At 50.8% G+C, this 24,781-nt stretch overlaps 1 protein-coding gene across 1 annotated transcript; it reads left to right on the forward strand.

Annotated features, from left to right (window-relative positions):
• Positions 1 to 358: 358 nt before the first annotated feature.
• LOC123617720 (scavenger receptor cysteine-rich domain-containing protein DMBT1-like) lies at positions 359 to 24,653 on the forward strand. Its single transcript, XM_074373499.1, has 10 exons — positions 359 to 488; positions 6,432 to 6,494; positions 11,453 to 11,479; positions 12,082 to 12,114; positions 13,577 to 13,727; positions 15,376 to 15,584; positions 16,443 to 16,627; positions 19,475 to 19,863; positions 22,349 to 22,623; positions 24,106 to 24,653. Exons 1-10 carry the CDS (start codon positions 428 to 430, stop codon positions 24,132 to 24,134), a joined length of 1,422 nt encoding a protein of 473 aa, XP_074229600.1. The 5' UTR covers positions 359 to 427; the 3' UTR covers positions 24,135 to 24,653.
• Positions 24,654 to 24,781: the final 128 nt, after the last annotated feature.

Below are 24,781 nucleotides of genomic sequence, written 5' to 3' on the forward strand. Positions count from 1 at the left end.
CATCCTGAAGACGTGCTTTTCCCCTTGGCACCCTGTCCTCTGTTTGCTCAGCAGCCCACATCCTGCTGTACCCTGAAACTTGGAGCAGACGTCCCACAGCTTCATTCAGATTCTCCAAGATGAAAATCAAGCCTATGTTCAGGGGGCTCTTCAGAGTCTTAGAGGTTCACCTAGAAGGAAGTTGGAAAGTGTATCGCTAATGTCAGTGCTTTTGCAGTTGGGGGGGAGCCAGACTGTTCATGCGACAGTCCATCTAGAACACCTAAGATGTTGCCACAGGTCACCATCGATTGTGAGAAAAGTCCCTCACTTCCTTTATATTGATTTATGGCACCAATAGACATATACGCCCAGAGGACACGCCTCCTTTTGGCTACGAACCTATAAATGTCAAGGCATTTTCCCTCAGTGAGAAGAGCCCAGCAAAATGGGGATCTCCACAGTCATCCTTGAATTATGCCTTTTACTGGGTCAAGTTCTATCCACAGGTATTCTATCTAATTGTTATATTTGTTCATTTCACTGTGGCAAATTCAAATCATGGCAAATTATATCTACTTGTTCCTTGGTGCTAGACTTTCCATCTCAAGGGGAGTTTTGTATCAAGGGGGAGACAATTCTTTGCTGATAATTGTAATTGCAAGTATGTTTTGTTTTGTTTCTAGCTGGTAAATGCAAGATTCTGGTTAGAAAAAGTCAGTCATTATGTCAGTGTTTTCAGTGAGTTGCTCAGCTAAGGAAATGATTGATTGGTCTTAGAAAAATTCCTGAAATTAAGGAAAAGGGTGTACAGTTAAGAGGCCCTAAACCTTTGTCATAGCTGGTTAAGCACACAGTTTGTGTACTTGTGAAAATGGGCAGAAAAGATTGCCCTGTAAGTGCTCATAATGGGATTTCCCTCTGCAGGTGTGTCTGGCTCGTTAACCCATATTTACTGAGCAGAATCAGATCAGGTAGCTGAGCACACATAAGATCACTAAGATTCCAAGTTTATGTCTGACGCTGCTTTAGATCAATGACTTGAAGCTTAGTTACTCAAGCATATCTTTGTGTTCTTAGTGCGTCAAGTTATAAAATGTGCACGAAAGAGCCCTGGGCAAGTCAGTGAGACCGTTGAATGTCAGTGACATTTTACTGAGATGCTAAGTGAACAGGACGCTTAGCCAGTCTGTCTATTATCTCTCCCTCTGTTTCTCTGTCTCTGTCTCTCTCTGTCTCTCCTCTTCTCTCTCTGATCTCTCTGGTGTCTATTATCTGTCTTCTACTTCCCCTTCTCCCCCCACCACCATCCTTCATGCATTTCTTCCTTCTTCTTCCCACCCACCTTTTTCCCCTTTGGTGTCACCTTTTGCTACATTTCTGAATTTCAGGAGTCAGGGCAAAAGTATCCTAATTTTCAGATAACTTCCAGAACTCTCGTTCCCCCACGCTTCCCAGGGGAAGCTCTGAGGATAAAGGATGATTTGGGAAATTGCTTTCAGGGACGCAGCACCCCAGAACCAAGCCCTCATGGCCCTGGTGACGGGGGAGTAAACCTGCACTCTGTGACGTGTGTGCCCCGCACGGGGCTGCCAGCGGGCCAGCTGCCAGGGACACCCACCTTCCCTTCTTGTCGAGAGGACCTCGGGGGTCTTGACTCTGGACAGTCAGGGGCTGGAGAGCGTGTCTCCATCAGAATATCTGAAAATGGAGGCAGTGTTCTTGGCTCCAGCTTTTATCGGTACAGAGTTAAGCCCTGGATTTGCACCGGCTCTGGAGAGGGCCTGTCATCCCTTAAAGGACAGGCAGCGCACTGCCCCGTCCTATCCACAAAGGGGCTGAAGGCAGCCGCGCTCTTGTCTTGAGGGAAAGTGGTTTTACACGCTGTCACGCGCACGCGAGCGCGCAGACACACGCACACACGCGCGTGCCCGTGTTTGCAGTTCGGACGTGGGGACGAACTCGCTGCGGAGTGTTTGCTCTGCGCCGGGCGCTGTGCGGGACCGGGAGCCTCTCCTCGCTGGTCTAAACCTGCTCACAGCCCCCAAGTTCGGTAGCATCATTTCCACACTGCAGAGGAGGAAGCGGAGGCTGGGACAGGTTCCGTGGCTTGTCCAAGGTCAGCAGCTGGTGAGTGGCTGGGCCCGGAGTCGAACCTGGAGGAGGTCAGCTGGCACCCGGGTGGCCGCCTCGGCCTGTGAGCCCCCGCTGTCCTTTGCATAGAGCGGAGCAGGTGAACGTCACTCAGCGCTGGCGCCCTGCGGGGGAGCTTTGTGCCTGGAGAGCCGAGGCCTCAGACACTCCTCTCAGTTCTGGTCTCTGCACAGATTCTTGAGAAGAAGTCAGGGAGCTCAGGTTTGTTGTGGGCCGGACAAACCTGCAGCTCCTGCGGCTCCTAGCCACGTGTTTCCTCTGCCATTTACCAGCTATGGGGCCTCTGCAAGCCTCAGTTTATTCGTTGGTAAAACGGGCTTGTGTTCCCACTTTTCGGGTTGTCGTAGACACCAGGGCCCCGTTGCAGGGCCTGGCCCAGGGAGGGCGCCTCAGGGTCGCCCACCGTGACTCTTCCAGGCAATCCTAACAGCTTCCCAGATGCAAGGTGGACTCTTGGGTTGCACCCTAGAACAGAAAAAGAAAAGGCTGGTGAAATCCAAATAAAGCCTGGACTTCAGTGAATAGGAAGGTTCCAGGGTTGGTTGGGTGGTCGTGGCAAATGCTCCGAACAGGTGAGATGTTCCCGTTAGGGGAGCCTGCGCAGGGGCTGTGGGAGTGCTCTGTATTCTCTGCGCTTCTCTCTAACCCTATAAAGTTATTCTAAAATATTTTTTTAACTTAACTTCCCTTGGTCTCATTTCTTCAAAGTTAATGTTTTGCAAAATGAGAAAGTAATAACTGCTTACAAATGAATTCCTAGCAAATTGTTAAAGCTTGTACTTCCCCTTACCATGTTTACTGGGGGTCTGACGGTGATTAACGCCTTGAAAAGGAAGAGGAGATCCAAGAGGGGGACTTTCAGGCATTGTGAAATGTCTTTAATGTGGGTGACATTTGGACTGGGGGAAGCACTTCTCTTGTCACCTAAATAGGCCACACAGATGTCTAATCACTCCCCAGTAGCGATCTTTTCTTCAACCTGTCTTTATTGCACAAACTGCCCGCTGGGTGTTACGTGACTCAGTCTTGTCTAGGTGTGGAATGTTAAGAATGAGGAGAAAGTCCAAGGTGGTGCCCGGGACTGAGTCCCAGCACCCAGCCTGGCACCCAGGACCTCGTGGCCCCACCCAGCCGTCTTCTCCAGCCCTGTGTCTCTCCCCCCCTGCTGACAACACTCACCTGGGTGTCACTTCCCACATGTCTCATGCTGATTTCCACCCTGTGATTTTTTTTGTCCTGTTTTCCAGGATAGCTTGCAGCAGGATGTCTCGTAGTACAAAGCAACCTGTCCTTCCCATGCCGTGCACTCCAGTAACCCTGCCTCTTGCCGTGGTGCCTGCGCTCATGCTGTTCCCTCTACCTGGAATGCAGTCTTATTCTCCCCGCCCCCACCCCCTCACCTGGATAAATTTAGCTGTTGTTTTTAAATACCATGGACACAGGCCAGTCCAGGAACCTGTCCCTGACATGTGCTCTCAACACACACAGACATATGCACACACCCAGGCACACACGCACAAATATGCACACACACACACACACACACATGCACACACACACGCATACACACACACACGCATACACACAGTGTGTCATCCTATGGTTGCTTCTCATGTTCTCCCACAGCACCTTAACTCTTGCACTGAGTTGTCTGAAGATTTTTCTAGGGATTCTGCTATGCTGGGAGTCCCTGGAGGGCAGGGAGCCCGTCTTGCTTGCTTAGTATCCGGCACAACCCCGTGCACTGCCGAGAGCCTAATGGAGGCTCCCGGTGACCCTAACAGAAGAGCAGGAGAGAGGGTGTGTGTGCCGAGAACCATCCCCGCTGTGCCCTGTGCCGGGTCCTGACAAGTGTTTCTATTCCCTTACATCTCGTTTATGGGGAGCAAACTGTATCAGGAGCAATACTCACCACATCCTCTCCACTACTGAGAATTATTATTTCAGAACATTTAGCTTTCTGACAAGTTGACATGGAATCTCATTGTTTCACTTGAATCTCGGGAGGCAGTGGAGGGGAGCTGTGAGTGCACTTGGCGGGGGGTCAGTGCACTTGACTTCCGGTGTCAGTTTCACTGAGTCATTGCTGTGTGACCTTTGGCAAGTTGTTTTACTTCCCTAAACCTTGAATTTCTCTTCTATGAAACAGATGTGCATACTAATTCTACCATAAAGGATATTGTGAAGATAAAATGAGATACTGCAGGAAGAATACTTAGCTCGATGCCCAGAATGTCCCTAATTGATAAAAGACATGGTCCCCTCCCCCTCCTCCCGTCTCCCCTTCTCTTTCTCGCCTCCTCCTCCCTCTTTGCTTTCTCTATCCTGAGCTTCACTGTTTCTTTACTTTCTTTATCTTTTTCATCCTTGTTCTTTTCCTTTAGTCTACTTCTTCCCAACCTAAAAGGATCTGCCTCCTATAGAACCTCATCTCCCACCTTCAGCCTCAAACCACAGCTTTTAATGTATAGTTGGTCTAGAAAATGTAGGAACTAGAGAAAAACACAGAGAAACGGTAAAAAACACCTATAATCCTATCACCCGAGATCACCTTTGTTAAAATATGTATTTCTTTTCAAATTATATATGTAAGGGATATCATTTAATATACATGTTTTCTCTAGTTTATATTCTGAACATTTTAACATGCATTCATGATGTTTGGAGATTGAAGTTTTTTCAGGTTTTCTTTCTTTTTTTTAAACTTCAGCTTTATTGAGGTATGATTGACCAATACATTTATAAGATATTTAAAGTGTACCTTGTGGTGATTTGATATGTGTATTGTGAAAAGATTCATCATCTGGAGTGCTTGTTAAAAACACATATTGTTGGGCACCCCTCCATGGTTCCTGATTCTCAAGTTGGGGGGGGGGCTTGGGGGGTGCTAAGAATTTGCATTGTTTTTAAATTCCCAGGTGCTGGCCTGTGTTACTGGTTCTTGGAAACATTTGAAGAGCCATTGTTCTAAAAGAGCTCTTTCTTGTGACTTGGACTGGTGGTTGGTTCTTCAAAAATGTTGCTCAAAATCGGGAAATCATAAAATATGATACACACACGTTTTAAATGTTTCATTGTTTTTAACTTAAAACATATAAATGCACTTTGATTCGCCGATTTCTTGCTGTGAGTCTCTCTCCGCAGGGATCGTCTGCAGTTCTGTAGCGTCTTTCTTGCATAAACTACGCCCACTTGGCGTATCTATAATTTCTAATTTAGTCCCTCTGAAGTAGAGCATGAAATGAGAGACATTTGCAAAGCAGGATGAGGGCAGACGCTCTGTTGTTTACAGATCCTTCTACTTCTTGCTGTCTGACCCACTTGATTACTTTTTAGCAAATTGATTTTATTTCCAAAGCTTTCAGCATTATTGTTATTGAAAGATATACTTCTTTTTGTATCTATATTTGATCAATTTACTTAATATTTATTTTAATTTAATGCCAAGTACAACTGGCAGAAGCAGGTTCAGGACTCACAACGGACTCTAATACACCGTGGCTGGCGTGAGCGTTGCCACGTGTACTGGGAGTTAGCCCACTAGCCTAGCGCTCAGTAGGTCTACAGAAAGATAGAGAGCCCCATTGCTCTGGCTGGGGGCTACACGCAGGTCAGTGAGGAGAACTTGTTGTCTACTGCCACCCATGGGATGCCTTTCCTTTAGAGCAGCCAGATACCGCAAATAAAAATACAATACACCCAGTCAAATTCCAATTTCAGGTAAAATTTTTTCTCAAGTATAAATATATCTCATGTGGTATTGGGGACATACTGATATAAGAAGTATTCTTCGTTCATCTGAAATTCAGATTTATCTGGGCCTCCCGTGTTTCATCCAGCAACTCGACTTCACCCCATTTTTTCTTGACATGTGTCCATGCCTTCTCCTGGGTCCTGCTGAAATATCCTCTCCTCTCTGGATTCCTCCTGCCCTTCTCCCAAGCCCATGAATCGCTTCCTCTGAGATTCCCGTTCCCCTCCACTGTGTTCCTCGTTGGCCAAGACCAAGAACTACTGGTTAGCAAGTCTGGCTGCCAGGTGGCTCTGAGCTCCAGATGCCTGAGCCTTACCCTCCATGACGGATCCCTCCTTTCTCCCCGAACTTTAGCTCAGGGCCTCATGTGCGGTCAGAGGCTGATTCCCTGAGTGAATCAATTAGTGAGTGATCGGTCCAGCTACGCTTCAAAGCAAAGAGTAATGCATCCCCCTTCCCTGCTCGAATTAGCTAATGGGGGGTCTGGATTTAATGTTTGTTTTCAGAAAAGCCCTCATTTTTGTCATTTTCTTTGTATTTTCAGTGATACCAACAATAGAAGACACCACAGGACCCGCTGTTTGGGAGACACAGACTGCCAGCTCTGGTAACTCCACCTAAACTCTGGGGCCCAAGGCCACCCCCAAGGACTCAGGAGGGGCTGCTGCAGAGAGTCCTGCTGGGTTTTAGATGTAGGACAGGAAGGGCCTCCTCCGATGTGGCTCACTTGGACCCTTAGCCGCTTCCTCGCAAGGTTCCTTATTGACCATAAGACAGGCCCGAGTTGCCAGGCAAAGTCTCTGTCTGGCCACACTACTGTCCTAGGATGTCTGTCCCCAGGCTCCCCTCACTGGGTGTCCAGCAGGGGTCCCAGGCCGCAGGGCGGCAGGGGAAGCTGGGGACAGCAGCACCTAACTGAGCCTTTCTGGATATAATCTCATTTCTCTTCTTTTCTAGATCTTTTAACAGGTCTTGGGGAAATAACGAATATCCCTGGTCAGTCAAAGCTTTAAATGATAGCTCCTTCTGCTCACTAATTCCTCATTTACTGCAGTCCTGTGTGTGCACAAGTGCACCTGCCTGTGCGAAAGTGAGGACCGTGATTTGCACCAAATAATACAAGTGTTAACAACATGTACACCGAGCGGCAGAATAGTGAAGTGGTTTAGAGCAACTGTCTGAGGGCAGATCCAGCCCAATCACTTACTAGTCGCTTGATCTGAGCTGCAGTTTCCCCACGGGGTTGTTTTGAGGATTCATTAGATGACACATATAAAGACCCCAGGTCAGAAAATGTTCACAATCATCTGCCACGATCCAGCTTTAAAAATCAGTGCCCTCGGTTGTGTGGGAGGGAGGAGAAGAGCTGTCACGGGGAGGGGGTGCTTTTGAGGTGTGGGGATACAGGCATTTTAGAAGCAAGTCTAGCGCTCTCACTGCACACACCTGAGCCTCAAGAAATCCTTATCGACGCCAGGATGCCGGGCTGGATCCCTCAAAACCTGCCCGTTTTCCTGTGTAATCAGTGTAGGTGATTCAGCAGGACCACGTCAGGCAGGAACATGGTGCCCACTGACCCCTCAGTCTCGGGTCTTCCTAGTGGTGGCAATTGGGCTCTCTAAGCCCCTCCCAGGAGGCTCGAAAGATAGGTTGAGGCCCATTCTTGGTCAGATGGCATCTTGGACTTGACCCTGGTGGAGTGGAGAGCACGCTGAGGCATTTTGAACTGGAAGGTGACTTGACCATGTCTGTACTTTGTAAAGATACAACTTGGGATGGTCTGGGGGTGACAGATGAATCTTCTCAGTCCAGAAACTGGCACAGAGTAGGCACTTCATGAATGCTGGTTGAGTCAGTGACTGCGGACGGGTTAGAGAAAGGAAGGGCAGGCCTCTGGGGCAGGCAGGTTCAAGAGCGGGAAGAGCTAACCTAGCAAGATGGCCGGGGACTAAAACGGAATGACAGCCTCGGTGACAAGCTGGGTGTAAGAGGTGAGGAGAAGGAAGACTCAAATGTTACACCCAGATTTCCTACACAGGGACGGAGCATGGTGACACTGTGGATCCAAATGGAGGGAAGAGACTGGGTTCCCTGTGGGATGAGGGGGTGGGATCCAGGAGGCCATTGAAAGTGTGTGTCTAGAGCCTAGGGCTGGGGTGGGAAGGGCTGATCAGGACTGGAGAGGTGGACTCGGGGGTCCTCTTTCTGGGAAGCTCTCGGAGCACACAAGGTCCTGCAGGTGGGGAAGAGAAGAGGGCAAAGACAGTGCTTGGGAGAGCAGTGGTAGGGAAGGTCCCGAGAGAGGAGAAAAATCAGCAAAGGAGCGGGGACAGTGGTCAGAGGAAGGAGGGGGACAGGGGGTGCTGGGAAGGGGACGCCCAGGCAGCAGAAGGACATGTTTGTCTCCTGGGATCTCTGTGGGCTCATCACCCTACGTGACTCACAATATCATCTCTGATCCTGAAGATGTGCAGAAGGTGTAAGGATGGGGGTGCACAGCTCTCAAGGCTGGCGGCCTCTGAACAAGGCCTGACCGGGTGTCTCTTCCATGGACCTTGACTCTGAGATTGAGGAGGAGTCAACCTGCAGAGGCATCTCCAAGGACCTCCAAGGTGGAGCTTGGTGTCCTGTCTCTATGAAGGTCCTATTGCCCATGCTCATTACTCAGTGACAATTAAGCCTTCATTCTCCACTGTGACAGTACCAGCCAGAGGCAAAGGAGAAAAGTTCTATAGGGGTTCTCTGAATGGAGGTCATAGGCTAGGACTGCAGATGGCCCAGGAGTTGGTTCCTGAGTCTGGACTGCAGCCCCCTCCAGAGCACAGAGATGCACATGGGCACCTGGTCTGCTGTGTGCAAGGCAGGGGCCCCTACATGGCTCGCCCAGCACAGCCTTGTCATCACCTGTGGTCGGTTCTGACAGATCACACATGGAATCTGGGCCTGGAGCAGGACTCCTCAGTCTTGCTGCCTCAGTGGACCAATAATAGCCCGGAGACTGATTATGGGTTTTGGGGCAACTCAGTCATCGAGACACACAGCTTATCACCTTGCCATGGAGAAAACAGATGCTGGTCTGCCGGGACCCAGTGGCTTTCCGGAGACCTGCCTCTGCTAGGTTTTCAGCCCACGTCTGTGCTCAATCTGGAGCTGGCCTCTGGCCTGGGATAACATTGGAACTGACACTGAGGTGTCTCCATCTGCCCTCTCAGCCTGGTGCCGTGTCTTCCTTGGGGACAGTTGGAGTTGCGGCTCATTCTTACTATGACACTGCCGTGAGCAGGGATTCTGGTCTCAATGAGGCAGGACTAGGGAAAGGGGCCAAACGTTTCCTGCTCTTCTGCTCTTTCATTTTCTGGGCTTTCCCAAGGCTGGAGTTTACCATACAAACGTGCACAGGCAGTTGTTTTCAGTAGACTCCCACAATTTTACAAGCAGTGCCACCGAGTAGTTGCAGAATTGTCCATCACACCCCGTCCGCTCCCCACAGCCATCACGAATCTGATTTCTGTGTCTATCAATTTCCCTATTCTGGTTATTTCCTGTGAGTGAATCAGGATTTCCTTCTTTACGTCTGAAGAATACTGTTTTGTATGGATGGACCACATTTTGCTTATCTGTTCATCTGTTGAAGGACATCTGAGTGTTTCCCCCGCTTCAGTAACTGCGACTAGTCCTCCTAGGAACATTCATGTACAATCGTTTTGTTTCAACAGTTGTTTCCAATTCTTTTGGGCGCATACCTAGGCTGGAATTCTTGGGTCATATGATAATTCTTTCTTCAATTTATTGTGGGAAAATGAAACTGCTTACCCCCACAGCTCCTCCATTTAATGTGCCCCCCACCCCCCAACGTGTGAAGGTTCAGGTTGCCCACATCCTCACCAACACTTGTTATTCTGTGCCTTTTTTCATCATCTTCATCCTTGTGGGTGTGAGGTGATATCTCATTGTGCTTTTGATTTTGCATTTCTCTACTGACTAATGTTGCTGGGTATCTTTTCATGTGCTGGTCGGCCACGTGTATATATTCTCTGGAGAACAGGGCCCTCAGAAATGAAGCCTGGGGGCCAGAGGGACCAGACCATGCCCAGGGCCCTGGCCCAGCTCCCAGAATAGAGAGGGTAGGATCCAGGTGAGACTGAGGAACCACGATGCCTGGTCCAGTGGCATCTCTGACAAATCATGTTTCTCTAAGGGGGCCTACGTCTACTATTTTTCTTCCCTATTTTTTTTCCCACTTACAGGTAATAGGCACCTCTAAGGATGCAGGGCTAAGGATCAATGACAGTTACTCTTCCCCACTGTCCTGATATTCAGTAGGTCCATGGTTTGTTTCAGATTCTGGGTAAGCTTTGGGTTTGAAAATGACTTGATGAAGTGCTCAGTGTAAAGGGAGCCTTCAGAACAACCTTAGATCCAGTAGGGGTGAACTGCGAGGTGGCACCTTGGAGGGGCTGGGAAGCTGTCTCTGGTGGTCTGCTCCCGCAGGGGCTCAGTCCATCCCAGTGGCCCCTGGGGATGCAGGCTGTGGGCTTCCCCTCTTCCCACCTCAATCCCAAGTCTGGGTTCAGCTACTGAATTGCTGGTGTTATGGGTCACTAATCAAAAACATGCACACTTCAGCCCACACCCAAGGGTTCTATAAAACAGCTTCTTGTGGATAAATGATGAACAAGCTTCAGTCAAGTCCTCTTGATGGCAAATACGACATGAAACTCAGAAGTCTTTCCCTGGAAGAATTCTGAATCTCACTGAGACCTCAAGACCTCTTCTTTCAGGAGACACAGAAGAGAGTGAATTTTCCTGTCTGCTTCCAAGGTCTGATTCTAGTTTGGCCCTGAGGCTGGTGATAGGTATCAGGGCCAGGTGGAGGTCCTGTACTGAGGCTCCTGGCACGCCATGTGTGACGACAGCTGGGACATCAGTGACATCAACGTGGTCTGCAGGCAGCTGGGCTGTGGTTGGGCCACGTCAGCCCCAGGAAGTGCCTGGTATGGTCAGGGCTCAGGGCCGATAGTCCTGGATGACCTGGGCTGCTCAGGGCATGAGACCTCCTTGTGGAGCTGCCCCCATAGGGGCTGGAACAGCCACAACTGTGGGCACTATGAGGATGCTGGTGTCATCTGCTCAGGCGTGCTTCCAAGGCTTTGGACCTCCGTGTTAGTGTGTGGTTTTCTCCAGGAAAGGGCTCTTCTTTGACCTGAGCTCCTCCCACACTGAGCTTCCCTGAAAGATGTACAGTTGCCCTGATGGCATCAGCAATAGCCATGCGTGTCCAGAATTTCATGGGTCTGAAGCAGCACTTTTCTCAGTGGCCCCTGAAGCAGACAAGGTGTAATGGACACTAAAGTTGTAAGAACGGATTCCAAACCGTGTGTGTGTGCGTGTGTGTAGGGTAATATCTGAGGTTGACATTTAATATTCAGCTCTCCTGGACAAGTCCCAGATCGCCCTTCTCCGGCCAGGGAGGGGCGGGCCCTCAGCATCTCTCTCAGGAGCCTGAAGGGTTCACGGCAGCACATCCTGGGCACCCAGGCTGACCTTGTGTCCTCTTTCTTGCAGGTCCACAAATCGATCCTACCGTCGGAGGTGCGTCCCTGCAGAGCAACCCAGCAAGATTCCTCTCTGCAATCCCCCCTCTCAGTTCCCAGAAGGAGAAGGAGGAGGGCATGCCCCTCCTGGAGAGGGGTGTCCCTGGGAGGACTCTGGAATTTGTTTCGGTGACCAGCTGAGCTCCCAGGACCCTGGCTGTCGCTCAGCTCTGCCTGGAGGGCCCTTCTGGTCTCCTGTCATCACCTGCTGCCTCTGTTCCTTAAGGGACCTTGTGGGGGAACAGGATTTGTTCCCCTGGTCATCTTGGATGACAATAACTATTGCAGTCGTCCCGCGGAGCACTGTGACCATGTTACTGACATGGCCAAGTGGCACTCTTGCAAATGATTGTCTGTTAAAGGATTCCCTCAAGTTGAGAGCAATCCCCAAAATGATCTTCATGGCACAGCGAACATATCTGGTGCCAAATATGTTGGGAAGTGCTGTGTACTCCAGCCCATTTGGACTGCCACAGTGTAACTGGGAAAGGTCAAGGCTCTGAGAAGTCCTGCAGAAAGAAAAGGATTTAGTTTCTCTATCGACCATGGAATTAAAAAATTATCCAACAATATCCTAACATTGCTTCATTTTCTTTCTAGATGTCCTGGGTCCATCAACTACTACCACAGAGAGTAAGTGTCACATTTTCCCTCCTGAGCTGTAGGGCACGGGTTTCTCATCCCCATGCTTGGCTGTCCGTGCAGTGGTGCCTACACCCGCAATGCCCACTTGTACCTGCACCCCCCCCCCGGCTTCCCCCACACCCCAGCCCCCACCCAGGGCCAACACAGAGCTTGCACACGCTCAACCTTCACATCTCCCCTGTCCCCGAGAGGACTTTTGTTTTAATTAAGGAAATCTCCTTCCTCTTCTTTGAAGTGAATGAGGTAAGTGATTCTTAAAAGAATAGATTTCATGGTTTTTATTTCTTGGAGTATTTCCAAAGCTTTGGGAAGAAGAAGGAGGACAAAGAAAAAATGGATAATTTTACAAATAATCATGCTTTTACGAGGAATTTTAACTTCATGATGTGGACAGAGTTCAGTAGCTTTCTATTGCTCTTAAGAAATGCTGTGGCTACTTTTCCTCATCGCTAGGCTTCTCCTATCATCATTTCAGATAAATGACCCTCTGATGCAGACTGTTTTTATAAATAAATTTTGCATACCTCCTCAATGTTTTTAGAAAAAGAAATAGATTTGCTGGACTAAATTTCACAGAGTGAGACTGTACTTAATAAATACTAACTCTGCTCATGTTAAGTATTTTTACTGTGTTTGCTGTGTGTATGGTCCAACCGCCATCAGGAATGCTGGTAAAATCACTGAATGTTGAAAAAGAGGGATTCATCTCCTCACTCAGATATTAAATGTTTAATATTGAATTAATGATGTAATTACAGTTGTGACAGTGGCTTCACAGGGGAAGTTCAGGGTGTCAAGAAGGCCCCTGGGCATAGACTTTACCTGATCAGGGGATTCAGGGAAATTCTTTATGAAGTGACACTTATGGGAGGCTTCCAAGGGCAGTGAATTTTTTTTTTGCAAAATGTCTTTCAGCCAGAAGGAGTGCCCTGAAGGTATTATGTAATAAATACTTTTTGGATGGCCTTAAAGTTAGCATTTTTATGTCATTGAAATGATTTCTACACCATAAAGTTTAATGGCTACACAGTTTTCAATTGTATGATATGCCATGATTCCGTTAAATAATTACTAATTACAAGAAAAGAAGAACTAATTCTCTCTAATCATATTTTATATACTTAGGTAATTACATTTCATAATATTTTTATATCATATTATCTCTATTATATTTTTAGAAACCTGAAATGCATATCCTTGTCTCTAAAACTTCAGCCTTATCTTCAATTATTTCCTGGTAAAGAAATAAAACTTCCCGGTGGGCATATCTGCAAGGCCAAATTGTCTTTAAGAAGCATTGTCTTCTTAAAGACAATGTGACCCTCAGTGGGTCGTCTGGGTCTAGGCACCTCCTGGCGGGTTTCTGTCTCGGGAACCGTGGAAACATTTCCCCCAGGTGACTGTGCAACGTGTACTGTGGGTCATCAGCCTTTCCATTTTGTCCCAACAGCAAATTATTCCTGCGGGGGCTTCCTGTCCCAGTCCTCAGGGATCTTCCACAGCCAGTTCTACCCTGAGAACTATCCGAACAACGCCAGGTGTGTGTGGGACATTGAAGTTGAAAACAATTACCGCGTGACCCTGGTCTTCACAGATGTCCAGTAAGTGTGTGTGTGGGGTACCTAGAGATATGTACCCTGCTGACTTTTGGGGGGTTCAATTTCTGACTGAGCACAGGGGCAGCCATGGAGGTGGGGCCAGGACAAAGGCCTGGGTTTAAAGTTGCAGCTCTGTCACTAACTTGCTATGTGATCACAAGAAATCACTTAACTTCCTGAGCCTTAAAAGAGGAGAATCAAATAGCTGCTGTCCTCCCCTCACTGGTTACTGGGAAGGTCACAATAGAAAGTATATGAAAATACCTGGAAAATGTCATCCCAGGGAAGGGATTGTTGTTAGGAGTAATAATAACACACAGAATCCTAGTAACAATCACACCAGTTTTTCTGAACCCGTTTGTCTGCACTCCCCCCTTTTTTGGGGGTGAATTCCAGGGGGCAGGCAGAGGTGGGGAAATCACTGCTGGAGAGGTTAGGTTAATCTGCTCCTCATCCAGCGAAGAGTGGGAACCACTGTTTTAAGCAGAGGAGACATCATCAGTACCACATCGATACATGATTGGTTCAAGGAGGGGGTGACCTCACTGGGGAACCACTGTTTTCTAACATCCAGGGAAAGGGGACCACCATTTGCTCTCGAACAGCCATCACTGAGCAAAACAGTTCTCACTCTTGATTTCTGGTTGCAGTGGCCTTGGGAGTCTCTGCGCTGGAAATTCATTTGAGGTTTTGCAAAAGATACAGTATTATTTTAATCTCGTCATGATTACAATTAATTTTTTTAAATTGAAGTACAGTCAATTCCAATGTGTCAGTTTTACAGTTCATTTTGGATTTGGGGGACTGCACTTGTGGCTGGTGAGATCCTATGGAGGAAGGCTGACCATGACTGGTTCTTTAGCCAGCATCTTACAACAGTGACCACCGCCATGTGTTGTATCATTTATATCCATACGTTGTATCATCTGAGCCTCACAACAGCTCTCTTCCGTGCACGTGGATAGGGAGATTTCACCTTTGTAAATAAGAAACGATCTTCAGAGGTTATTTGACTTGCCCAATATTTATTTGTTCAATTATTTGTTTCTATCAGTAAGAATTCATGGATGTTTATTTTATTCTATGGCCAACTGGGGTCTTTTTGATCAAAGAAAAGGTCTAAGTCAGGATGTGATCCTTTCTCACATGATACAGAGAGCTGTCAGGGGAGGGGCCACAGACCTCATGTGTGTGACCCCAAAATGCAGGGCTGAGACCCGTGCCTGGAGGCCATGGGAAGATGAATCTCCGCTCGATTTAAGAACATCTGACAAACTAGTGGTTACCAGTGGGGAGAGGGCAGGGGGAAGGGGCAATTTAGTGGCAGGGAATTAAGAGGTACACAACTATTATGCATAAAAAATGCTATAAGGACATATGGTACAATACGGGGATTATAGCCACAATTATATAAAAACTATAAGTGAAGTATAACATTTAAAAATTGTGACTCACTATATTGCACACCTGTAACATATAATATTATACATCAACTGTAGATCAATTGAAAAAAAGAAATCTCTTATTTTCAATGATTAACTTTGTCGGGGTTTCTGCCTTAGAAAGGTGTGACCGCTCTCACGGCGATCTGATCCCCTGCACCAAATCCTGGTTAAAAGTGAAGCCAAACCTGTGTGTTCCGTCCCTGCAGGCTTGAAGGCGGCTGTAACTACGATTACATTGAAGTGTTTGACGGCCCCTACCACAGCTCCCCGCTCCTCGCCCGGGTCTGTGACAGTGCAAGGGGCTCCTTCACCTCCTCGTCCAACTTCATGTCCATCCGCTTCGTCAGCGATGGCAGCATCACGAGGAGAGGGTTCCAGGCTGAATACTACTCCAGTGCTTTCCCTGAGAACACAAGTAAGTCCCTGATGGTCAGGGATGGGGCTCCTCTGAGAGCCTTCCGCTGCTCAGCCCCCCGTGGCTGTGAAGTAAGAAGCCAGAGACACCTTGTCAGGTCACCAAGGCTCCATCCAGCACAGAAAGGGGCCAAGAGCGGGGGGTCTTGGCACTGTGGCTGCTCAGAAATGGCCGATGGTGGCCTATTGGCCTTTCTGTGGTCAGCAGAGACTAGGAAGAAGGGGCAAGATGATGCTTTCAGCACCTACTGAGATGTCAGCGCCAAAGGCAGAGGTGACCACATGGCTTGAGACCTTGTGACCATCCCAGAGTGAGAGACACTGAGACCATTTCCTGAGACCCAGCACATCTGGCTGCTACCCTAAGACGAATGCAGCCGGTCACGCAGCCACATCTGGCAGAGGCCAAGGGCCACAGTCTGAACCGTTAAATGGATTGATTTACCAGACTGGCCGGGGACCGGGCCAGGTGCTGTGCTGGCTCTCTTGCAGGCAGGATTTTAAGCTCTGACCCGCCCCATGGCTAAAGGACCGATGTTTAGGTCCATAGCGAAGGATGTTGATTTCACAACATCCCCACAACCCACCCCCCAGTGCTACTTCACTTTATGGATAAATGGTAACTTGGCAAAACATTTCATTCATTTCACATCCTGCCTCCATTTCTCCATCAGAGGAATCCTAAGTCCTTGTGTCCTCCCAGGGCTGTCGTGAGAGGGAGACTGACTTGGTCACAGGGCACGCGGGGTGGCGGGGAACCGGGTCCTGAGGGGACCATTTGCCCACCATCTTGGTCTCTGCACCTTTATATGGGCTTGGAGGGCGCTGACTGACTGCACTGTCCACCCTCGGTCCCCAGAGCTGCTTTGCCTGCCAAATCACATGCGAGCCAGTGTGAGAATTGACTACCTCCAATCCTTGGGCTACACTGCCCACGACCTTGTCATTCCCAACTGGAACAGGAACCGCCAGTGTCAGCCCCAGATAACAAGCAGCCAGGTGACCTTCACGATTCCCTACTCCGGCTGCGGCACCGTCGAGCAGGTGAGCCTGGGGCTTCCCCTCCAGCTCCTGCTGAGCGAGCTTTCTTACAGTGATGTGTGCTGTGCTTTTTGAATTCTGGGGACCCAGAAGGCATGCTTATGGTATAACTAGCATGTATTTGGGATGAAGATATAAATTTGTTTCTTGGTGCCACGATGTCCTTGTAGCCACATCCAAGTAGAAGAAAGGAGGAGGCAGGAAGTTCAGCAGGGGCTTTTTCCAGCATCCTTTAGCAGAGAGGGTGCCTGGCAGGCTGTGATCAGGTCGGCAAGGACCACAGCAGCTCCCGGGGCAGCTCCAGGTTTGGATGGTTCTGGCACTTACACAGGTTGGGGTTGGGGTGGGTGTTTGCAGGGAAAGAATGCAAACATTCATTAGTTTTAGAAATCTTACATAAACACACAGCTGTTCCAGTGCATTGCTAAGCCTTGGAGGAACTCGTGTCTGTGGGGACCCTGAAGCTCAAGCGTCATTAGCTTCACAGGAAATCGGTGTCTGCAGCTGCCGTGTGTTGAGCTGTCACCGTCTAGGGGATCAACTGTCTTGGTTAGCCTGGGACCTCTCAGTTTTCAGCATGGAGGAGTCCCGTGTCCCAGGCAACCCCTTGATCCTGTCACCCTACAAGTGGCAGACCCTGAGGTTAGCCCGTGTCCTACCACCCAAAGCCCCACCAAGACGGTGCACCCTCCTCTCATCATCACCCCACTTTAAAAATAGGTAGACTGGGCCTCGAGGGGGCGAGCAGGTTGCCCGAGGCTGCTCAGCCAGGAAGCAGCAGGACTGACGTCAGAGTCTGAGAATCTCCAAGATGTTACGCTGAGTGAAAGCAGCCAGACACGCCCGATTCCCCACATGCGACCCATTTACAACGTTGAGAAATGCAGAACCAGCGTCTGAGGGTGGCGAGCCCGCCTGCGGGGAGGGGCGGCCCGCGAGGGGCGCGGTGGCACTGTGGGGGCCGGTGGCGGCGCTGGGCATCTTGCTGAGGTGGGTTACTCTCAGAGCTCACTGAGCGGTACCCTGACAGGGGCTGCATTGAATTTTACGTACATAGATTTTCGATTCTTCAACCTAAGTTCTGAATTTTGGCTGCCACCTCAGTAATCACTTCAAGATTTTGTCAGTCAGGGAGCAGATGCAGGGCAGATACTTCTGTCAGGTTGAGGACTGCAGCAAATGTGCCCCCTGGAATGCTCGCGTCTGTGCAAGGTGTGTGACACACACGTTCAGAGGGCTTGTCATTCACCAAAGACACACCGGGCGTTTGCTGCGGTCCAGGCTTGGCGCCCTGAGGAGGCTGTTCCTTAGCTGGCAGGGTCAGGAGAAACAGCGGGAGGCGAAGGGGCACTCATTAGCTAACCAGATTGGCCTGAGGGTCTGCAGTCGCCACTGGGGTCACCCAGCTCCCTCTCGACAGTCCCCGCAGACACGAGATCACCTTCCCAGAGGAACTGAGTGGGTCAGGGAGACTCACAGGCAGAGAAGGGTACAGAAGAGTCAGGCCATGCAAACGTTCTGGTTGACCTGGCTTTCATATTCTACCCTGTGAATCAGACATGTTGGATTCTGGTTTGTCATGAGTTTAGTCAGTTGAGTGAGGACACCAACGGTGACCACCCTGCAGGTTCTAGATGTGCAGCCGAGAGCTTCTGACATCTGAGCATCCCGTCTGTGTTATTTTGTGTTTGTTCTTGCAAAGGCACCAGGTATGGTGGGAACTCATACCTGGCTGACAGAAGTTTGTCTGACCATCGTAACGTTGGGGAGGGAAGAGTCCCCCAGTCTCCACCTGGTGATGCCGCTCTTGTGCTTGGCTCACCTGAGGCCAGATGGTCATGACCATGGGTTTCCAGGGGCACCTGTTTGCCTGTGTCCTCTTGGCCATTTGGGCTGGCTGCTTCTGGCTCCACCCTTCATTCCTTGGAGGACTTTTGCTGGGCTCTTGTCCCCTGGACCTTCCTCCATTCCCTGGACATGTATTGATGCCACTGATGCTACTGTAAACAGTACATCAAGCCCTGAGAAAAGAGAGATGCTTACACATACCCTTTCCTTGAGATGCTCACAGACCACCAGGTGCAAGGCTCTTGTCTCTGGAAAGGTCGCTCTTACAAGCAGATCTGTCAAACAGCATGAGAGACCAACATTCTTAGGAGTTAGCTGTCCTTGGTGAAAGGCACAATAGGAAATGGTCCTGAGGTTTGGGGAGTGAAAAAGCAAAGTGTGACAGGAAGTGCTCCAGCGTTGCCATGGCTCACCCATTGGTCCATATGAGCCTCTGGGGAGGCTCCTACCCAGAGGTCGGAGACCCACCCCAGCTGTAACTGGGTCTCTGTCGCTTCTGGCTCCAGCGGCTCCGGACACCAGGCTGCAATAGCTACTGACCCATCCAAACAGCGCAGTGAGAATTGATCCCACCAGCCTCTCCCACGTGACCGCCTCCCCTGATTTCCCCCAGCAGCAGTGCAAATGAAACAGAACCAGCCAGAAGGGCCCTGAGCCGTGGAGTCCAGGCTCAACTTAGGTGTACAGCAGGGGTAGGGCTCATCCAGACTCGCCCATCTTTCCCTGAGCAGCAGCTCCCAGAGGCGCCAATGCCTGGCTCACACTGTGGTCCCCATCACGTGGTAGAGGAAAGGGGATGTGTGAAGGAGGGAGTCTTGCTGGTTAAGCGTATCTGTCCCCGGGTAACGGTAACCATGGCGATAGTCATGCACCATCTCTTGTGGTTCCAGGAGGGTTATGAAATCTTGTTCCATCACTTCCCTCTCATTCTGCGCAAAACCAGCAATGAGATGCCCTTAGTCGGGACATTTGCCTGACTGCTCTCCTGCCTGCCTCTCCCAGGTGGACAACGACACCATCACCTATTCCAACTTCCTCAGAGCGGCTGTTTCAAGTGGCGTCATCAAGAGGAAGAAGGACCTCCACATCCGTGTCAGCTGCAAGATGCTGCAGAACACCTGGGTGAACACAGTGTACATTGCTAATGACACCATCAAGGTCAAGAACGTGCAGTATGGGAATTTTGACTTGAACGTGTCCTTTTTTACGTCCCCTTCATTCTTATATCCTGTGACCAGCAGCCCATACTATGTGGACTTGAACCAGAATTTGTACATTCAGGCTGAAATCATCCATTCCAGCACCTCCTTGGCCTTATTTGTGGACACCTGTGTAGCGTCACCACATCCCGGTGACTTTACATCTTTGACTTATGATCTAATCCGGAGCGGGTAAGGACATGTCTTCATGGGATAGGCTTCAACCTTTATCTGATAACTCAAACAGCACTAGCCCAGACCTCAAGAAATGCAGATTTGCTCCCAATAGCTCAAGCTTAATCAGTTAGGTTATCATCTCTGGGTGTCTGAAGAATTCAGCGACTTATCAGTGGTCACCAAGCAGTTTAGCTATAAAGTGAAACTGGACCAGGTAACTGAATATTAAGGCAAGACTCACTATTAGAAAGACATGCATGTCGTGGGAAAAACATTGATTCTGAAGCAGATTGAGGTTAAGATGCCAGCTCTGCTACATACTAGCTGTGTCACTCTGGGCAGAGGGTCGCACCTCTCTGAGCCACTTTCTTCAGCCATCAAATGAGCCTAGTGAAGCCCATGTCACAGCCTGTAGGAGGATTAAATGAGAAGGAGCAGATGGGGCCCCAGGCAAAGAGCAGGCCTGGCACGAATGTTGCCTGAAGGCAGCAGGTGGTCTCCTGACCTCCATCTTCTGAGAATGGATGTTGTCAGAGTCCATGGTTCCAACCAAGCTCAAGAGACGCAGAGGTGAGGCGGTGGTGCCCATGCTGGGGCCAGGGGTGCCCAGGTTGGGCTGCTCCACCGTAGTCCTCCTTCCCTGGGTGAGAGGACTCTGGGGAAGTGGGATTTGCCTCTTCTGAGCTCATACAGGGGTCCCAGGACACTGGCACATGCAGCGCTCATCCCTGCCCTGTCCTGTCTGGCCATCGGTGTGCACACCGTCTCTTGGCTTACACGTCGACCTTGGCACCTCAGTAACAATTTCTTCCCATAGAAGTGGTGCTGACAGGGTGAGGGACTCTGCTGGGAATGAGCCTTGGGAGGTTAAATTTCACATCTCCCGGAGATCCTAGAAACAGCATCTCTTTCCAGGCACAGTTTGAATTTGTGTCAGGTGGGTGAGGAGATGTGGATCCTTGTCTTGCTCAGTTTAGGCATTTGGTTCAGTTCACAGCAGCCCCACTGGCAGCAAAGATGTCGCAGAAGCTTACCCACATCCTCTTTCTACAGCGAGTAACAAGGTCACATGTGAATTTATGTCAAATGAGATTAATGCAGATGCGTGAGAGATTTGGTCCTTTTCTGGATCTCAAGGTTCATTTTGGTCAAATTCAGGCGTGTGTATGTATATAACGTGATGCACTCTTCTCAGAGGAGGGGGAGGTGCACGTGGGGGTAGACGTGTCCCAGCTGCCCCTGGAGCGGAGGCGCACTGGCTGCAGAGCAGCTGCCTGGGCGCCCATGGCAATAACCCGGAGCCACTCCCGGCCACGTCCAGGCGTCTCCTGTACCTTCTGTAGATTTGGTCTGCGCCGGGGCTCGGGTGCCTTATTTTCAGACTTTCCGCGGGGGCTGTGAAGTGCAGTCTGGGTTCCGAAGCTCCGGCCCCCACAGGCCACCCCGATGGCTGCGGCGTCAGTGCGGTTCCTGCCCGGCGGTCCCGGGTTCACCTGACCTCGTGTACGACTGTCCCAATGAGTCCCTGGGTCCTTCCCCTCTCAGCTTTGCTGCTAAGTGACCGCTGGGGGAAGGAACTTGGGCTTGGAGAGGACGTGGGTGCAGGGGAGGAGGGAGCTCTGAGAGGCACAGGGAAGTGAGGGCGTGGGCTCCGGGTCGCACTTCTCAGCGGAGTCAGGCTGCCCTGGTGAGGGCTCCCACCCAGCGCAGACTTTTCCGCCCCCACCCCCGGGCCAGTTTCCTTGCTCTTCTCTCTGCCCGCGTCCCCGCAGCCCTACCGCTGGGGGCGCCCGTGAGTCAGCACGAGCTGCTTCCTCCGCGGGGGCCGCTGGGGGCCGCCCTCGGCCATCCCCTAGGACAGCACCTCCCGGGGCACTCTTAGGTGGCTTTGCCCCGCACACCGGGGAGACGAGGTGCCTGAGGGAATGAGGACGTGGCTGGCACTGGAGCAGCAGGCCCTGGACGGCACTCAGGCCCGTGTGGAAAACGCCGCCGCCCGGGGCTCCGGGCAGCTGCAGGACCAGAGACACGGGAGCACCAAACACACCAGAGAGCAGGCGATGGCCACTTGCCAGCCAGGCCCTGAGACCACAAAAGGGAAGGGAATGTCCCTTGCTCGTGCCCTCTCTCTGGCCGGGCTGCTTCCCTGACTCAGCGGCGGTATTGAGCTCACGGGTACTGAGCATGCGCTGTGGTGGAGGGAGGGGGGCTGCTGGTCCACGTGGACCCCTGGGCGGAGGTGCTGCCTCGAGATGCTGCCCATGTGCTAGGGCTGCCAGGACCTCCCCGCGGGGCTGCAGGCGGTGTCCGAACCGCGCTGCGAAGGAAGAACGGAAGGCAGGAAGGAAGGAAGGCAGGAAGGGAGGGAGGGGCGAAAGTAGGAAGGCAGGCAGGCAGGCGTGGGCCTCAGGGTCGGGCTGTGAAGATCCACGCCCTGCATGTCCCGCTCCTGCAGGCAGCGCCTTGGCCAGAGCTGACGGTTCCTCTCCTCTCCTTCCAGGTGTGTGAAGGATGAAACCTACCAGTCGTACCATCCGCCATCGCCCCACATGGTCCGCTTCAAATTCAGTTCCTTCCACTTCCTGAACCGCTTCCCCTCCGTGTACCTGCAGTGTAAGATGGTCGTGTGCAGGGCATATGACTACTCTTCCCGCTGCCACAGAGGTTGCGTGGTGAGGTCCAAGAGGGACGTGGGCTCTTACCAGGAGAAGGTGGACGTTGTCCTGGGACCCATCCAACTGGAGGATGCCCCACAGGCTGAGAAGAAGATCCTGGGTAGGTGTCCCTCCTCCCACCCCACCGTCTGCCAGTGAGCCTTGGGCACTGGGGTTGTGTCTGTGGGCGTAGGTTCCACCTGGAACTGGGCACCTCCTGTGTGCCAGGCACATTGGGCTATGCTGGGCGGTACGGAGTTGAACTTGACCTGGTTCCCGTCTTCTTCCAAGGGCTTCTGGTCTCTGAGGGGAGGCATGTGTAGGGTTTGGTTGAGAGAGTTCAGACCTGGGACACAGACACACCTGACACCTTTATCCTCTGCGTTCTGAACTCCCAGCCTCACACTCTTCATCCATAAAACAAGTTAATACTTGCCTCTGAGGACTTTTGAGAGAATTACATAAAATAGTGTCATTTACACTGCTTTGGCCCCCACCTGCTACAAGTCACTGGGTGCAAAGTACGCTGATTCTGGTTTCTATTATTGACATTCACATTATTAACATTAATGATATTAAATAACATTAATATAATTTATATTAACCTTCATGATAACATTATTAATGATGATAATGACACCAAACTATAGACCCGTTGCAGTGAAATCAGGGTCTGGGCAGGGCCTTGGGAGGCAGGCAGGACTGACACTGGAAAAGCCGTTTCATTTTCCTCATCTAGAACGGGGAGCAGAGATCCTGCTGTGCTGCCTTGTGGGTGTGGATGCACAAATGTGTGCAGAAAGTCTCCTACAATTTCTGGTCCAGGCCAGGCCAGGTCAACAAATGTGGTGGCCTTGGTGACAGGGGCAGGTGTGGGGCAGCAGGAGTTGTCACAAACCGTCCAGCAGTCACAGGCTCCACCCCCGTAGGATCTTTGACAGCTCACTCTCCTCAGGCCTGTGTTCAGAGCTTCCCCCCTCCCTCCTCCCCCTGGCCTGGCTGCTTTTCTGTTCTTTCCTCACATATTCAGCATTCCATGCAGCTTTTGAAGGCCTATTATGTGCCAGGAGTCATATAACCAAGTAGATCAAAATCCTTGCCCCATTCCAGTGGGAGGGGACACAGTGCAGACAGAAGTCACCTGCATGGTACCCACCATGGGGCTGGAGCCGCAGAGAGAAGGAAGACGGGGCAGGTGAGGGCAGAGGGGCCTATGGGGACATCTCTACGTCTCTTCCCACCAGTGCTGCAGTAACTTAAGGCCTGTGTCTCTCTTGCTGGGACTCTTGTACCCATTTCCCCAACTTACTCCCCTCCCATCCATCGGGGCCTTGAGTCAGCTGAGTTATACAAAGCCCCACTCTGACTTCCTCTTCAGAACCCTTCCCCGCTCTTGTTGGCTGACAAGACACTGTGGACTCTCCCAGAGAGAGAATCAGCTGCCCTTTGTGGTCTAGCTTCTGTTTCGTGAAAGGTGCTCCCGTCTCCCTTCGCCTCCCCTCACCAGACAAACAGTCCCCTGCCCAGGGACCCCCACCCTGACTTGTCTCCCTCCCCTTCCCTCCTGGGCTTATCCTGATCCCAGCTCTCCTCTCCTTCCCAGACCTTCCTGTGTCCCCCCTGGAGGAGTAGGCCACCGCCCAGGGGAGCGACCACTGTGCCGCCATCTCCATTGGGACCTTCGTGGTCGTGGTCCTGGCCGTGGCAGCCTTCATACTGGGGAGAAGCACCCGTGCCTCTGGTGTCCAGCTTCTGAGCGCTGAGATGTGAAGCAGGAGAACACAGAGCAGACAGAGGCCCCCGGGCTCTGCAGCCCAAGTGAGGAAGGAGGAAACCAGGGCACCCAGAGCACCGAGCGCTCTTTACTCTGGCCCAGGGGCACGGCGCGGGGCAGGTGGAGGTGTGGGTGAGAATGATAGGAGAGGGTTTTCCCAGAAACAGACGTGGTGGTGGGATAAAATGTCAGGCCAGCAGGTGCCGGAACCTAAAACCCTGCCTGCAGCTGTGAGCCCCTCACTAGTGGCAGCAGACCTTTCTCTGGATAGAATTTCTTTCCTGAGCTTTAATGAGCCAGATTCTTAGACCTATAGTGGAATCTCAGCCTTTCCTTATTGTAGCACATGCTTAATAAAGAACTTACTTCAAAGCAAATGTGGATTTGGTCACTGTTTCCAGAGGCTCACCTAAGCGCTGGATCCCTTCAAGTTAAGCAGACAGGCAGGTCAGGCTCTCAGAAGAAATGAGAAAGGCCACAGGGCCCTGCCCTATGGCCTCCAGAA

This window comes from Camelus bactrianus, chromosome 11 (genome assembly GCF_048773025.1).
Source record: "Camelus bactrianus isolate YW-2024 breed Bactrian camel chromosome 11, ASM4877302v1, whole genome shotgun sequence".
Taxonomy (NCBI): Eukaryota; Metazoa; Chordata; class Mammalia; order Artiodactyla; family Camelidae; genus Camelus; species Camelus bactrianus.